This window comes from Hypanus sabinus, chromosome 1, assembly GCF_030144855.1.
Source record: "Hypanus sabinus isolate sHypSab1 chromosome 1, sHypSab1.hap1, whole genome shotgun sequence".
In the NCBI taxonomy this organism is placed as follows: domain Eukaryota; kingdom Metazoa; phylum Chordata; class Chondrichthyes; order Myliobatiformes; family Dasyatidae; genus Hypanus; species Hypanus sabinus.
Window position 1 is genome coordinate 207,346,757 of NC_082706.1, and position 14,988 is coordinate 207,361,744.

Genomic DNA, 14,988 nt, shown 5'->3' on the forward strand with positions numbered 1-14,988 from the left:
CTTGGGATTAGTCGTGAAGTGATGCATAAATGGAGAGGCAGCTTTGAGCAGACAAAACACCAGCTATTCTCTAATAAATAGAATGGATGCAAGCAAATTATTCACCAAAATGCTGGAGGAACTCAGCAAATCAGGCAGCATCTACAGAGAAGTCCTGATAAAGGATCACGGCCAGAAATATTGACCATTTATTGCTGTCCATAGACGCTGCTTCACTCACTCATTTTGCGTGTGGTGTTCTGCAAATAAGTTATGGCTGGGTCCAATTACAAACAAAAGAAAATCTGCAGATGTTGGAAATTTAAGCAACACACACAAAATGCTGGAGGAACTCAGCAGGCCAGGATAAAAGTACAGTCAACATTTTGGGCCAAGACCGTTCATCAGGGCTGGGTCCAGTTAGGTTTGTCTGGCTGCATCCAGTTAAGTTTCTGAACAAGGATCTTGAGGGACACGAAGACAAGTAACAATTCTATTGTGTCAGAGATCAAACTCCTCCTTGTCTGGCATAAAGTGTGCCAATGATTAGAAAAATAGAAAACCTACAGCACAATACAGGCCCTTCAGCCCATAAAGTTGAGCCAAACATGTCCCTTAGAAATTACTAGGCTTACCCATAAACCCTCTATTTCTCTAAGCTCCACATACCTATCCAAAAGTCTCTTAACTTTGAGTTAGTCATCTTCCTGTCAGCATGAACCTGTCTGGGCATTCTCCTCCGACCTCTCTCATTAACAAGGCGTTTTCACCCACAGTACAGTCAGCCCTCCTTATCCGCGAATTCCGCATGCACAAATTCAACCAACTGCAAATCGCGATAACCTGGGAGTGCTCTTCCAGCACTTGTTGGAGCATGTACAGACTTTTTTTTCTTGTCATTATTCCCTAAACAATGCAGCATAACAACTATATTACATAGCATTTACATATTAGGTATCATAAGTAATCTAGAGATGATTTAAAGTATATGGGAGGATGTGTGTGGGTTATCGTGGATTGGGATTGAAAAAAATTGTAAGTTCTCTTACTAACTAAGTAGGAACTGGTAAATCTGGTATTATTCAGTGTCAGTTAGTCAAACGTTTGTCTTCTTATATACTATATATTTTACCTTTCTATGCATATAAAACTCTTTAGAACGTATGTTTCAGCGCCGGGCTCGGGAAGTTCCCGAGTTTGATCCAGTGACAGACCATTTTCGAGCACAAAATTTCAGTTGATGTGGAGGATCAAAAACTCAAAACCCCAAAACCCAATAATTAAACCACTGCGTTGCTTAGTAATAATTGTAGCTTTCATTGGGGCAGAGCTTTTCTCACTTTATCCTTTAAAATTGTTCCCATCGTTGACCGACGTAACCTAACGCTTTTCCAATGACCAATGACATTTCACCTCTTTCTGATCGCTTTATTATTTCCACTTTATTTTCAATTGTGATCTTGATTACTTTCGTGAACAGAAACACTGCGGATTGAGCTCTGGTGCCGGGTCCTAATGTCCACCGCACTGAGACAGGTTAAATAAGGTCTGGGGTTCCACTGGATCCTAAGGTCCACTGTATTCAGACAGGATGAATAAGGGACTTGAGCATCCATGAATTTTGGTATCTGCGGGGGGTCCTGAAACCAATCCCTCACAGATAAGGAGGGCTGACTGTACTGCCACTCATTGGATTCTTTTTTTGTTTTTCACACCACTGTAAACTTTAGAGACTGCTATGCATGAAAATCCCAGGAGATCAGCAGTTTCTGAGATACTCAAACCACCCTGTCTGGCACCAATTATCAATCCACAGTCAGTCACTTAGAACACACTTCTCCATTCGAATGTTTGGTCTGAACAACAACTGAACTTCTTGACCATGTCTACATGCACTGAATTGCTGCCACATGATTGGCTGATATGATATTTGTACTAACAAAGCCTACAAGTGCACCTAATTAAGAGGCCATTGAATGTTTATTATCATACACTACCCTGAGATTCATTTTCTTGTAGGCATTCACAGTAGAGCATAGAAATACAACAGAATCAATCAAATGATGGTGGCGCTGGTGATCTTGAGCAAAACACATAAAGCATCTACTTGGCAGTTCTGACTGTTGATCAGCACAATTTCTTCAAAACCTTTCTCAATAATTGTTTAAAGTAGAGACTATTATCTCAGGAATTCTAAATCATTACACCTAACTTTTTGATGGGATCAAGATTATTTACAAAAGTGCTGCCATTCTTAAAAAAATTTCTCCTTTGAATAACCATCTCAAAGATTTTAAAAGCAACTTAAAAGTACACTGAATAAAGTTCTGATTTCACAAAGATAGAAAATTAAATGGCAAGCTAAAATGGCACGACTTTAAAGTGGATACAGAAACAAAAAATTGTTTCAGAGTGTGCAAGTACATGTTATTGAAGATGTCAGGATACACTGAGGGATGTACCAAACTGGGACATTAAAATAGAAATGAATAATCTTATCCAGAAGCAAAAATTGGAGGAAAAGGATGGATTAACCATTGGGACAAATACTTTAAGTGGGATTTTCAATTACCATGAGATTATTAAATGAGTGAAGATGTTACCATAAAGAGGAGCAAATAACTTTATTGAGGTTGATGGTTGGACACGTTACATTAAGATCTTCTAGATTAATAGAAATTAAAATATTGCCGATAGATTGCCAAAGAAGACCAGCATTTCTTGCCTAAAAACAGTATTTTGGTTTAACAAAGGCAACTTGCCCACTATATTTTCTCCAATGCTTGCTCTTTCGCTCTCCAAAGTTATTCAGAAGCCCACAATCTAGTGTAGAAGAAATACTTAATCTCGAACTCGCCTATTCAGTTAGCAGTCTTAACAATGGCACACCAATTAACTACTCAGTAATGAAACTAAATTGTACTTAAAGAAATGTCTAAGATTAACTTGCAACCAGTGGTAGTTGTATCAAATATAAATGGCTAAGATTTACTTACTATCAATGATGTAGTTTTATCAAATTTAACTTTCAAATGATTAATGACTTTTTGGATTAGACAAGAAATGATCTAATTCTCTCTCAGTTATTGGTATAGGTAAGGAGAAAAAAATAATAGAAATAAAAAAAACCTTTGTTATCTGCTGCGATGAACCCAAGAATATTCTCATGGCGCAACATCACCGTCTGGTAAATTTCTGCCTCACGAAACCATGACCTTTCTTCACGAGAAGAGAAGATTTTAACTGCAACTTCTTCACCTCGCCATTTTCCTCGCCAGACTTCTCCAAATCGACCTTTACCTATACTTTCTTGTAGTACAATTGTTCTTGCAATTGTCCTTTGCACAAGTAAAGGCAACCCTAAAATATTAAGCAGAATTATTAGTAAGATTTGGGTAACAATTAAAACGATTCAAAGTTTGCATCCAGATTTTTTTTCCCATATTAGCTCATTAATATTGAACCCCAGTCCAACCCACATTGCTTTATAGAACCAACAACTGGAGTTCAATTGCTGCTGCTGCCTGTAAGGAGTTTGTACATTCTCCCATGACAGTATGAGTTTCCTCCAGGTGCTCCAGTTTCCTCCCACTTTCCAAAGACATACGGGTTAGGATTAGTGAGCTGTGGGCATGGCATGTTAGCGCTGAAAGTATGACGACATTTACGGATTGCTCAACATAATTCCTGCTGATTTGATTTAATGCAAATGACACATTTCACCCCGTTTCAATGTGCATGTGATAAATAAAGCTGAATTTTAGCCAAAAGACCCATTCACTGAAGATAGTAGTTAGAAGTTCACCAAATTAAGTTTTGAAATTGAGTTGTAGTACATAAACGGACCCCTCAGCCCAACAAACCCATACCAACCCTCAACTTCCACTAATTCTAGACTTGCTCAGGCACTGAACTGGTTCTAGTTAATGGACACTAAGTTTGTCCATTGGGTCTGTGAGGCAGCAGCTTTACAAGCTGAGCCACTGCATTGTCACTGACTGAGATCGGCTCCTTGTTTTAAAGCAAATAAGAGTTTTCATTTCAAATTCCTTTACGGAAAAAAACATACAGCAGAGCAACATGCACAAAAGATAAGAGTTTTCCCATCCATAATTTTTCCAAATTTCTACTACACCATCTGGAGGGATTATGAGATGGTATATTAGGTAATATTCAGATCAATCCCTTCAGTATTAATCCATGAAAATAACCATACAAGTTGCAATCAACAATTATTTTTGTTTTATAAAAATATCTTTCAGCCTTCGATTACAATCATTTGTTACTATTTTAATAGTCAAGCTCTCCCTCATGAGTGACATCTTATCTTCAGTAAAGCTCTCATGCATTCTAACTCTGAGTGTTTCCTAGATCATAATCTTGCATATATATCTTATCTGTTCTAGTCTGCTGCAAAAAAGCAAATCATGACATATGTCAGAAATGATAAAACCTGATTCTGATATGGGACTCTGTTGTGGACCGAGAATGGGAAGGGGGCAGGGAGAGAAGCACTGGAGAGACATTCTCTGATGATCAATAAACCAATTGTTTGGAATCAAATGGTCTTGCCTGGTACCTCAGGGCTGGGTGTGTCTGCACCCAGCCCTGGCACTCCTCCTCTGCTACCCATCCCACACCCCTCCCATGATGCTCCAACCTCGCCATCTCCAACATCCTTTGCTGCCGTCAGATTTACAAACTTGCTCTCTGCTCCACATTGACAAATACAGTACTATGCAAAAACCTGGAGGCACCCTAACTCTTAATATGTGCCCAAGACTTTTGCGCATTGTTGTACAAGTATTAGGATTTTCCTGTGGTGTGCTGGCACAACATGCAACAAAAAATCATTCAACAATTATAATGAATTACATAAAAAGTTAGAGGTAAAAGTACAGATATGGAATAAAATGTGCATCTCTGAATATTTCCAGTGCTGAAGATTTAATGACTAATTATTTAGATTTAGCCAAGTAGCAGAGAATGAAAACCAGGGTAATCAAATACAAGTTCAGTTGTAAGAAAGATGATTGAACTTTCTGCAGTTGACTTAATTTGTAATATAAACTTTTAGACATGGGCTCAGATCATTACTTTATTTAGGAGAAACAACAATTACTTGTTAGTAAACAGAGACTGATAGCATGTTCACTTCTTGTCAGAATGTTCATTAAATACTGTATTCACATATACAAGTTGTAACAGTTCAAAAGTTCATGACTGAAATACAAAAAAATACTATAGCAGGCTCAAGACCTTTCACAATATCCAGAAAAGTGTAAAACCACAAAATAAGATAATGCTACAAATGGGCAGATAGATAATAGTCGAAAGTGATAAGCCTACAGGGCAACAGAGTAGTGTAGTGGCTAGTGGCTAGTACAATGCTTTACAGTACCAGGGATACAGGTTCAATTCCTGCCGCTGTCTGCAAGGAGTTTGTACATTCTCCCCATGACCTCGTGGGTTTCCTCCCACAGTCCAAAGACGTACCAGTTGATAGGTTCATTAGTCATTGAGAATTGCCCCGTTATTAGCCTAGGATTAAACCAGGGGATTGCACGGTGGTGAGGCCTATCCAAACACTGTTCCCCAATCAATCAATAATCAATCATTTCAGTTTACCACACAATGATTCTCAATCAGTACATCCCTAGCGTTTTCTCCATTGCCATCACTAGCTTCTCAAGTGTCCCTCATGATTGTATTCATAGTTTAAAATGATTGCTTTACCTGAACCAGACCCTGAAGTCGTCATATCGTAAATTAAATCCTTGAGAGTGGTACCCTCAGAAATGAACGGATGATCTAACGATGGGTCTTCTTCATGGGGGACACGATGATGTACGACCGTGCGGTTGTGAAAGAAGTAGAAGGTCACCATCAGTAAGATGCAAACTACACACACTGGTCCAGCAATGATTGCCGCCAATTCCACAGGGCCCAAGTTTAACCACGGAGGTGGAGCATCAGTCACTGGGAACAATGCATAAACAGAGTTGTAAAATAAAGTGACAATGCCAGATTTTACACTTTTAATAATTAGATTTTAAAAGGGCACAACTGCAAGCTATTTTGATTGTGTCAAACAATAATACAATCTAATACAATTAATGTATGGCTTCCTTTAGTTTATTGTTTAAGTACTAGTTTATTTTTTTGTACCGTTCTGTACGATGTTGTAAACAAACACAATTAAAAACAAATCATTTGGTTATAGCTCAGCCAGGAAACTTTAAAAGACACATTGCTTTAATGTGATGAATAAGATGTGCAGATCTAGGCTTGCTTTCATACAAGAAACCAAATTTGCAAACCACATTTGCTATCAGATTTGAAACAAAAAACCCTAACAAGATAGAGAATACTTCACAAACCTAACCACATGCCACAAAGTAGGTTAGAAAAATTCAAGTTACCATGATTGCTTACAAAGAGCAATTTTTCTAACCTATGCTTGTCTGAGGAAATATCAAGCTCATCACACTTCAAGGACAATCTTGCACAGGAAGTCCGTCAACATCTTACTTAAACGCAATTAACAGCCAATGCCTTCTCAGAAACGTATGAAAACATCCACCCAGAAACTTACCTCTTGTTGGCACAGGTAAATCATATCGATTACACAAATCAGTATCACAGCAACGATTTGATACAGCGTCATTTTTGGATATTGCACATAGAAACGGTCTGTCTGGAGGTATCAGTTCAGCATTTGAAACACACATCTTGCCATGTACTATCCGGTCTTCCTTGCGAGTGACAGTAGTCATACAGAGCCCATCCGTCTCACAGGTGAAGTTAGTTAACACACAGTGGGTGCAGTAACATTTCAGACCTAGGAGAAAAAGCAATTTATGATTAGCTTGTACATCAGCAACATCGTACCAATGGTTCATTCTACAGTAGTGAGCCTCTTGGGGATAATCCAATATAGTAGATAATCTAATACATTTTGCCAATAGTTTTCAAATTCTAAGCTGGGTATTTATCCACACTCACCTGACTTTTGAGTTGCAATTTTTTAAGTTAAAACCTCACTTCAGTTTCCATCAATAAAAAGAGACTGAATGTGAAATTATGCTTAACATGATTGCTTGGTGGTCTATTAATATACATAACAATTTAACTATTGCATAATTTTAAATTACCCATACAGACGCCTGTCACAATTTGACACCCACGTTCATGTGAAAGCTGTTTCCATCTCTTGGTTTGTGGAGGTAGGAGAATTACGAAAAAGAGAGGGTGCAGAAGAGGTTCACCAGGATGCTGCCTGGTTTGGGAGGATATACTATCAGGAGAGGCTGGATAACCTTGGGTTGTTTTCTCTGGAACGTCAGGGGGCTGAGGGGAAATCTAACAGTAATATGAGAGGCACAGATAGAGAAGACAGAGAGCATTTATTTCCCAGGGTGAAAATGTCTAATACCAGAGAACATGTATTGAAGGTGAAAGGGAGAAGTTTTTTTTTGGGGGGGGGGGGTTTACTCGAGAGTTGTGGATACCTGGAATGTGCTGCCTGGTATGGTAGTAGGAGGCAAATACATTAGAGGCTTTTAAGAGACGTTTGGACACAGGTACATGGATGTAAGAAGATGGATAATGTGGACATGGTGTAGGTAGGAGGGATTAGTTCTTAGGTGTTTTTGATTAGTCTTTTAGCTGGTTCACACAACACTGTACACCAAATGGTCTGTTCCTATGGCATACCCCATCTTCTAGAGCTTTCTGATTCTGCATCAGTTACTGTCTTCAAGGGCAATACGTCTTCAGTGCAACTTGGTGCAGAGAATCCAATTTCACATAAACAAGATGACAGAACTTACAGATAACTTCCCAAAAGTATCTATTAAGGTAGTATATTCAGTAACTTGTCACTGATTTCAAATTAGCATCTTCCAAATGCCTTCTGAAAGAGTGGGGATTATACTGTTGCCTGAGTAACAAAACAGAGGATAACCCAATCAACCTGAAGCAACTTGCTTTGCAATGTTTTCCAATTCATCTCAGAGGTGGCAAAGCTCAATTGCCTCCACAACACCAAAGCAAGCAAATTCCATTGTTTCACAGATAGTGTTCATTAAAAATGGTTGAGCTGGTCTCAAGTAACACACACAAAATGCTGGAGGAACTCAACAGGTCAGGCAACATCTATAAAGACGAATAAAGGGACAACATGCAGAATCCTGTGTGTTTATCAAGTCTAATTGTCGTTCAACCATTCATGAATACAATCAAATTAAATAGCATTACTCTGGAGCCAAGCTGCAAGGCACTAAGTCAAGTCATACACAAAATATATAATTACAATAGCAGAAAACTGTAGTCACAAAAATATTAAATAATAATAATGCACTCTAGTCCCTGAACATCATGGCCTGTAGATTGACGGTGCACGGATTTTGATCTGCAGTCACATTTAGTCAAGAGTAATTTGTAGCAGTTCCTCATTGCGCACAAGTGTAGCTACAGACAAACGCAATCAAGCTCGTCTTCCACCAAGCAAACATCAGAGGGTAGCACCAATTGGAGGGGAAAGTCCCAAACCCAGTACGGAATCCAGCTCCAGCACCTCCTTTCCTGGTGGCTGATAAGGCGACCGCAGAGCACGAAGGCTTGGTCCGCACAACAGCCAAGGCAACGCAGCCTCCTCACCACCAGTCCTTCCAATGAACCTGTGAATGAACTCATGATATTCTCCATTACCTATGTCCAACAGGGTCTTGCAATCACAACAAGAACATCCAAGACAATCACCAGCACTGTCCATTGGACCACACACCATCTCTGACAACTTCCTCCCTGGGTAGTACAACAGGCTACAACACAGCGAACAACAAGTCCAGATTCAACACCATCCAGCAACTTGTTTATGGGGTAGTCCTGCAGTACTTGGTGTTCTTAATATCCTGCGGTGTCCTGTGATCTTGAAAAAGACATTAATCATGAACAACTGCATCTACACTTGGACGCAAAAGGCCACTGCATCTGAGCACACAGCCATCTTACTAGTTAAGGCAGTATCTCTGTTTATGGAAACCTCACTTCAAGGAAGCCTTGGACTAGCTGTCGACTTAAGAGCACAGCTATAAAATTTCCTGGCAAAGATATAGTCCAAATTTGAAGCCAGAACCTGAAGTATAGCATACAATGAATTGAATTTGTGTTGAAACATCTCAAATACAGGATGTGTACAATTGCTTATCGCAATTAATATCCGGCAGATTAATAATCACTGATTTTTGTGTGACATTCAGGCATGTATGACTGATTTAAAATTTAGTGGAAACCCAACTGTTGATTGATCAAACACAACTAAACCTGATACTTACTGAAGCACAAATGAAACTTAGACTCCACATAAATACTGCTCAGCCAGAGTACTTGTCAAATTGGGGGCATTACAAAATAAAATCTGTAACTAAATTTCAGCAAACCCAATTGATCAAACTATCAAAATGTCATTTCAAAAATGCTTTAAAAATAACAAATTTTAATATGCAGATCCTACAAATGATTTATAATTTTCAATTTATTTCTTTTCACACCCCGCCATACATATTCTTTAGAAATGCATGGGCAGCACAATAGTGTAGTGGTTTATAATACAAATGACCCGGGTTCAATTCTCGCCGCTGCCTGTAAGAAGTTTATATGTTCTCCTTGTAACTGTGTGGGTTTCTTCCTACAGTCCAAAGACGTATCTGTTGGTAGGAAAATTGTCCCGTGATTAGGCTAGAATTAAATTAGGGGATTGCTCAAAGGGCCAGAAAGGCCTGTTCTATTCTGTATTTCAATAAAATTAAAATAAAACCCCATAAGCTTTACATTGCTCACTTTTTTCCCCATAGTTCTGAGTCCTAACAGATTTATACTTTTTTTATATACAAAAATGCCTTCAGCTAGGACTCTGAAAGGGGCCCATTTGGGTAAAGAGAAGCTGATCTGGCTGCAGATCACGTTGCTGGCTGCTACTCAGAAGCTTCGAAGTTGGTGAAGTGCAACTGTAGGAGATTATCTCGGGTGTTTCACTTGCGATCGTTGGCCAGGGATGATGTGTTACCCTTGTTTGGGCTGGGACAGGCGACATGTGAATTGTGTGGCCTCAGTCCTCAGGCTTGCCTGCTGCTGCAGAGTAGGTGACACAGAAACACTATAGTGTGCTGTCCGCACTTGGCTGGGGCCTGACCTCTCCCATCATTGCTGGCCTCCCATGTTCGAGCAGTGGAATGACAGGCTGGGTTGTATGCGTCTGTACACTGCAGGGGGACATTACCATCGATTGTTGGACGTTATCGCTCAGGGTTTTGGACTATTCACATACCCACACACGCTTCTTTTTCCCTCAAGTGAATATGCTTCTTTGGTCGCCATTTTGAATTATGTTAATTGCTGTTTTAAATATCACTTGCTATTTTGAAGTTTACTTGCTACTTTGAATGTTTTGCACCTTGACCCCAGAAACACACTGTCTTGTTCAGCTGTAATATGTACGGTTCTTGCTTTCAGCTCAACCAAGATCCTCACTCAAGTCAAATATACAATGGAGACTGGGTCTACAAATATATACAGCAAAAAAATTCTGCACAGCTCATCATACTACCACTGAAACTACCATTCCAGCACTAATGTCAACACCTACAGGCTTTCTACAGAGACAACATAACCAAGAGACCAAACACCCTGCATCCACAAGACATTTTCAACCTAACAACCTAACAGGACCCTGGTCAGACCCCACTTGGAGTACTGTGCTCAGTCCTGGTCACCTCATTACGGGAAGGCTGTGGAGACTACAGAAAAGGTACAAAGGAGATTTACAAGGATGTTGCCTGATTGGTAAGCATGTCTTATGAGAATAGGTTGAGCGAACATGGCCTTTTCTTCTTGGAGCAATGTAGGAGGAGAAGTGACCTGATTAGAGGTGTATAAGATGACGAGAGGCATTGATCGTGCAGATAGTAAAAGGCTTTTTCCCCAGGGCTAAAATTACTAACTCGAGAGGACACAGTTTTAAGGTGCTTAGAAGTAGGTAGAGGAGATGTCAGGGGCAAATTATTTCTATGTATTTTTTTATATACAGAGAGTGGTGAGTGTGTGGAATGGGCTGCCGGCAACAGTGGTGGAGGCGGATACGATAGGGTCTCTTGAAAGGCTCCTGGATAGGTACATGGAGCTTAGAAAAATAGAGGGCTATGGGTAACCCTAGGCAATTTCTAAAGTAAGTACATGTTTAACATAGCATTGTGGGCCAAAGGGCCTGTACTGTGTTGTAGGTTTTCTATGTTTCTAACCAAAGGCTAAATAAGCACAGGAAACCCCAAAACCACAAGTAGGATTTCAGCCTAAGTAACAGACAGCATCTCCTGACAAAATAAGGCAAACTTCTTAAGCATCCAATATGAGCTATGTATTCTACAAATGAAATTTCAAATGGTGCAATTTAAATACAATTTATGACTTGCATTTTCCCATTCCACTGGCCAAAAAGTAGCTTATATGTTTCTTTTAACATCCCAAGCTCAAAATAAAAAGAAACAAATTTATCTATAAATCAGTAATGCTCCAAAACAAAAAGTGGGATCAACATCTTGAATCAAGTAATAAGCAAAACCAAATGGACCCAATTAGACCCAACAATTGGAAAGACATCTAGAGCTTACTCATCCACCCACGTTGACTTGAAAACCAAACAAATATGATTTCAGACTTAAAATTCAATAAGCCTTTAGTGCTCTCCCTGGGATTTACATATTTCTGGCACGGTGTGATTAGAAATATTTCATAACCTTAAAGTCAAAGCCAAGACGTTCAGGAAACGCCCCCTGTCCTAGACCTAGAGACCTAGGCCTTTCCACACGTAGTAAAGCACAAAATCTCCAACACATCAAGTTCTTTGAAAATCCTGAAGCACTACACCATTAATCTGTACACAAGCTTGAGAGAGTTTATTAATTTATTGAGCTGCATCACAGAACAGTCCCTTCTGGCCCTTTGAGTTGCATTGTAGCAACCCCCAATTTACTCCTAGCCTAATCACAGGACAACTTACAGTGATCAATTAACCTACTAACCAGTACATCTTCGGACTGCGGGAGGAAACCAGAGCACCCGGAGGAAACTCATGCATTCCACGGGGAGGATGTACAGGCGGCCTTACAGATGACGTCAGAACTGAACACTGAACTCCAAAGGCCTGAACTATAGTAGCATCACACTAACCAATACACTACTGTGACACCCAAGAAACCACTGGAATATCTGTAACATTAAGGACCTCCAGCACCCAGGGCATGCCCTTTTCTCACTGTTACCATTAGGAAGGAGGTACAGAAACCTGAAGGCGCACATTCAGTGATTCAGGAACAGCTTCTTCCCCTCTGCCTTCCGATTCCTAAATGGGGTTGAGGGGTATAATAAATCAGCCATAATGTAATTGTGGAGCAGACCCAATGGGCCAAATGGCCTAATTCTGCTCATACATCTACTGACACCATTCCTAAGACTAGTCACTTCCAGATTGTATAAATTATACAATTTAGCCATGTTCATCTCTCCAGGGTTAACTTACTAATAATTAACCTACCAACCAGGGATGAAATGCTCCAGGGTAAATGCAAGTGGTCAAAAGGATAAAATGCAAATTCTGCAGTCACAATCAGAACTGGGTCACTAGAACTGTGGTATCGGTACTATCTACTGCATATGCCTGCTTCGTAGCTCCTTCACACACTGGTGTCTTAACCAAGGGCAGACAAAGTTGTTGCCCCCATTCCCTCCCACCCCCTATTGACCAATATTGAACAGTGTTGGTTTTAAAGTTCTTTGCCTAGTTTTCAAATTTAACTGTAGCTTTGGTTGCATGTCCCCTCTGAAGTATTGGGATGGCATGGTAGTGTAGCGGTTAGTTTAACGTTATCAAGTGCCAGTGACCAGATTCATTTCCACCTCTAGCTGCAAGGTGTTTGTATATTCTTCCCGTGACCAGGTGGGTTTCCTTCAGGTGTTTTGATTTCTTCCCACATTCCAAGGACAAATGGATTAGTGGATTAATTGGTCACATTAGCATAACTGGGTGGCACAGGCTCATTAGACTAGAAGGGCCTGTTATAGTGCTGTTATCCCTAATAATAAATATTTCTCTACGCTGTATTTATAGAGTCACGAGCGTCTCCAATGTGATCCTTCCCACAGCGGTTGTTGCATCTTTGAGTCATTGAAAACTAAGCACAGAAACAGCCTTTCAACCCATCTAGTCTGCTCTGAACCATTTAAACTGCCTACTCACATCGATCTGCACCCGGACCAAAGCCCTCCATACTATCCCATCCATGTAACTATTCAAACTTCTCTTAAACACTGAAATCAGAATTATGCCCACCTCTTGTGCTGGCAGCTCATTCCACACCATCACTACCCAGAGTGAAGTAGTTTCCTTCGTGCTCCTCTAAAACTTTTCACCTTTAACCTGTGACCTCTAGTTCCTCTAGTTGTTGTATCACTCAACCTCAGTGGAAAAAGTCTGCTGCATTTACCCTATCCATACCCCTCATAATTTTGTAAACTTCATCAAATCTTCTCTCAATCTTGTATGTTCTAGTGAATAAAATTCAAACCTATTCAATCTTTCCTTAAAATTTAGATACTCCAGTCCCAGCAACATTCGTGTAAATTTTCTCCGTCCCTTTCCAACTTACTTACAGCTTTCCTGTAAGTAGGTGACTAAACACTGCACACAGAACTGCATATTAGGCCTTACCAACGTCTAATACAACTTCAACTTAACATCCCAACTCTTGTACTCAGTACTTCGATCTATAAAAGTCAATCCTACAAAAGCTTGCTTTTGAAGGCCTAGGACCCAAACTTGAATTCCTTTCCTAAAAAGGTGAAATAGGAGTCCCAGCATTCATCAAAATCATAGCTCAGTTTTTACTTCAATAACATTTACCTGCACTGTCCCAAAGCTTTCTGAATGCCCTTAATATGCAAAAATATTTCGACTAATGTTAGGAAGTGAGCTCAAAAGACAGTCCTCATCTTCCGTTAGCCGTCACCTCAGTATCATCCGTGGTTTCTCCCTCTTCACAGCATCAACAATGTAGTTTCCTACTTGAGATCTGATCCTTATAAAACTGGAAATTGCAGTAAACAACACACAAAATGCATCAGGAGCTCATCAAGTCAGGCAGCATCTATGTAGGGAAATAAACAGTTGATGTTTTGGGTCAAGACAGAAATGGAAAGGACATCGGTAATGATGATGCATCTTAGTCAGAAACTCTCCATAGATGATGTCTGACCTGTTTAGTTCCTCCACATTTCTTGTGTATTACTCTGCACAATTTCTTTTGTTTATGGCAGTAAACATACTTTTAAGTCATTTAAAGTATTTAGCAATTGGACCACGCAGATAGCGAACACTGCAATTGGATAGAGCAGGGAAGCCTCAACTGTCTCAGAAAGGGTGACTGCTGAGGAAGACAGGAACACGCCACCCCATCCCAAGCTAATTGCAATCACAAGAAAACAAGATTGAGGACCTCAAAGATTACTTTATCAAAGGGACACAGGGGGCTGCTGTGTTCGGTTCCACGGCGATATGATTATCTGACAACTCTCCTGACTCAGTGCTTCCAGCCTGAAGGTTTTAGATGGACAAGACAGCAGAGAAAAAGAGGCAGCACTGACTCTGTCATAAACTCCTCATGGTGCGCAGATACAGCAGCTTTGTCCCACCCAGCTTCCCTGAGCAGTAAAGTGCTGACCATTCTATCTAGTGCAGGAGTTCTCCATCATCCTCACTGTGGTCTATATCGCACTTCAGCATATATCAAAATAGCACTTGAAGAAACTAAATACTGTAATCAAAAACAAAACAGTGTACTCTGACATGGCTGAATTTATCACACTCTCACTTAATTCAATTGGTCCTAATCACTGTGAAGACATCAGTTCCATATTGTATGTGAACTTAGAAAATAATCTGTTTCTTCATATACA

At 40.0% G+C, this 14,988-nt stretch overlaps 1 protein-coding gene across 1 annotated transcript in view; it reads right to left on the bottom strand.

The window, feature by feature from the left end:
* LOC132402103 (TGF-beta receptor type-1-like) overlaps positions 1–14,988 on the bottom strand; it is a 78,351-nt gene that overhangs the window by 24,789 nt on the left and 38,574 nt on the right. Inside the window, exons 2-4 of the mRNA XM_059984701.1 lie at positions 6,575–6,820; positions 5,716–5,958; positions 3,109–3,339 (exon numbers count right to left, since the gene is read on the bottom strand). Coding sequence (XP_059840684.1) covers positions 3,109–3,339; positions 5,716–5,958; positions 6,575–6,820 — 720 coding nt within the window. The remainder of the gene's footprint in view (positions 1–3,108; positions 3,340–5,715; positions 5,959–6,574; positions 6,821–14,988) is intronic.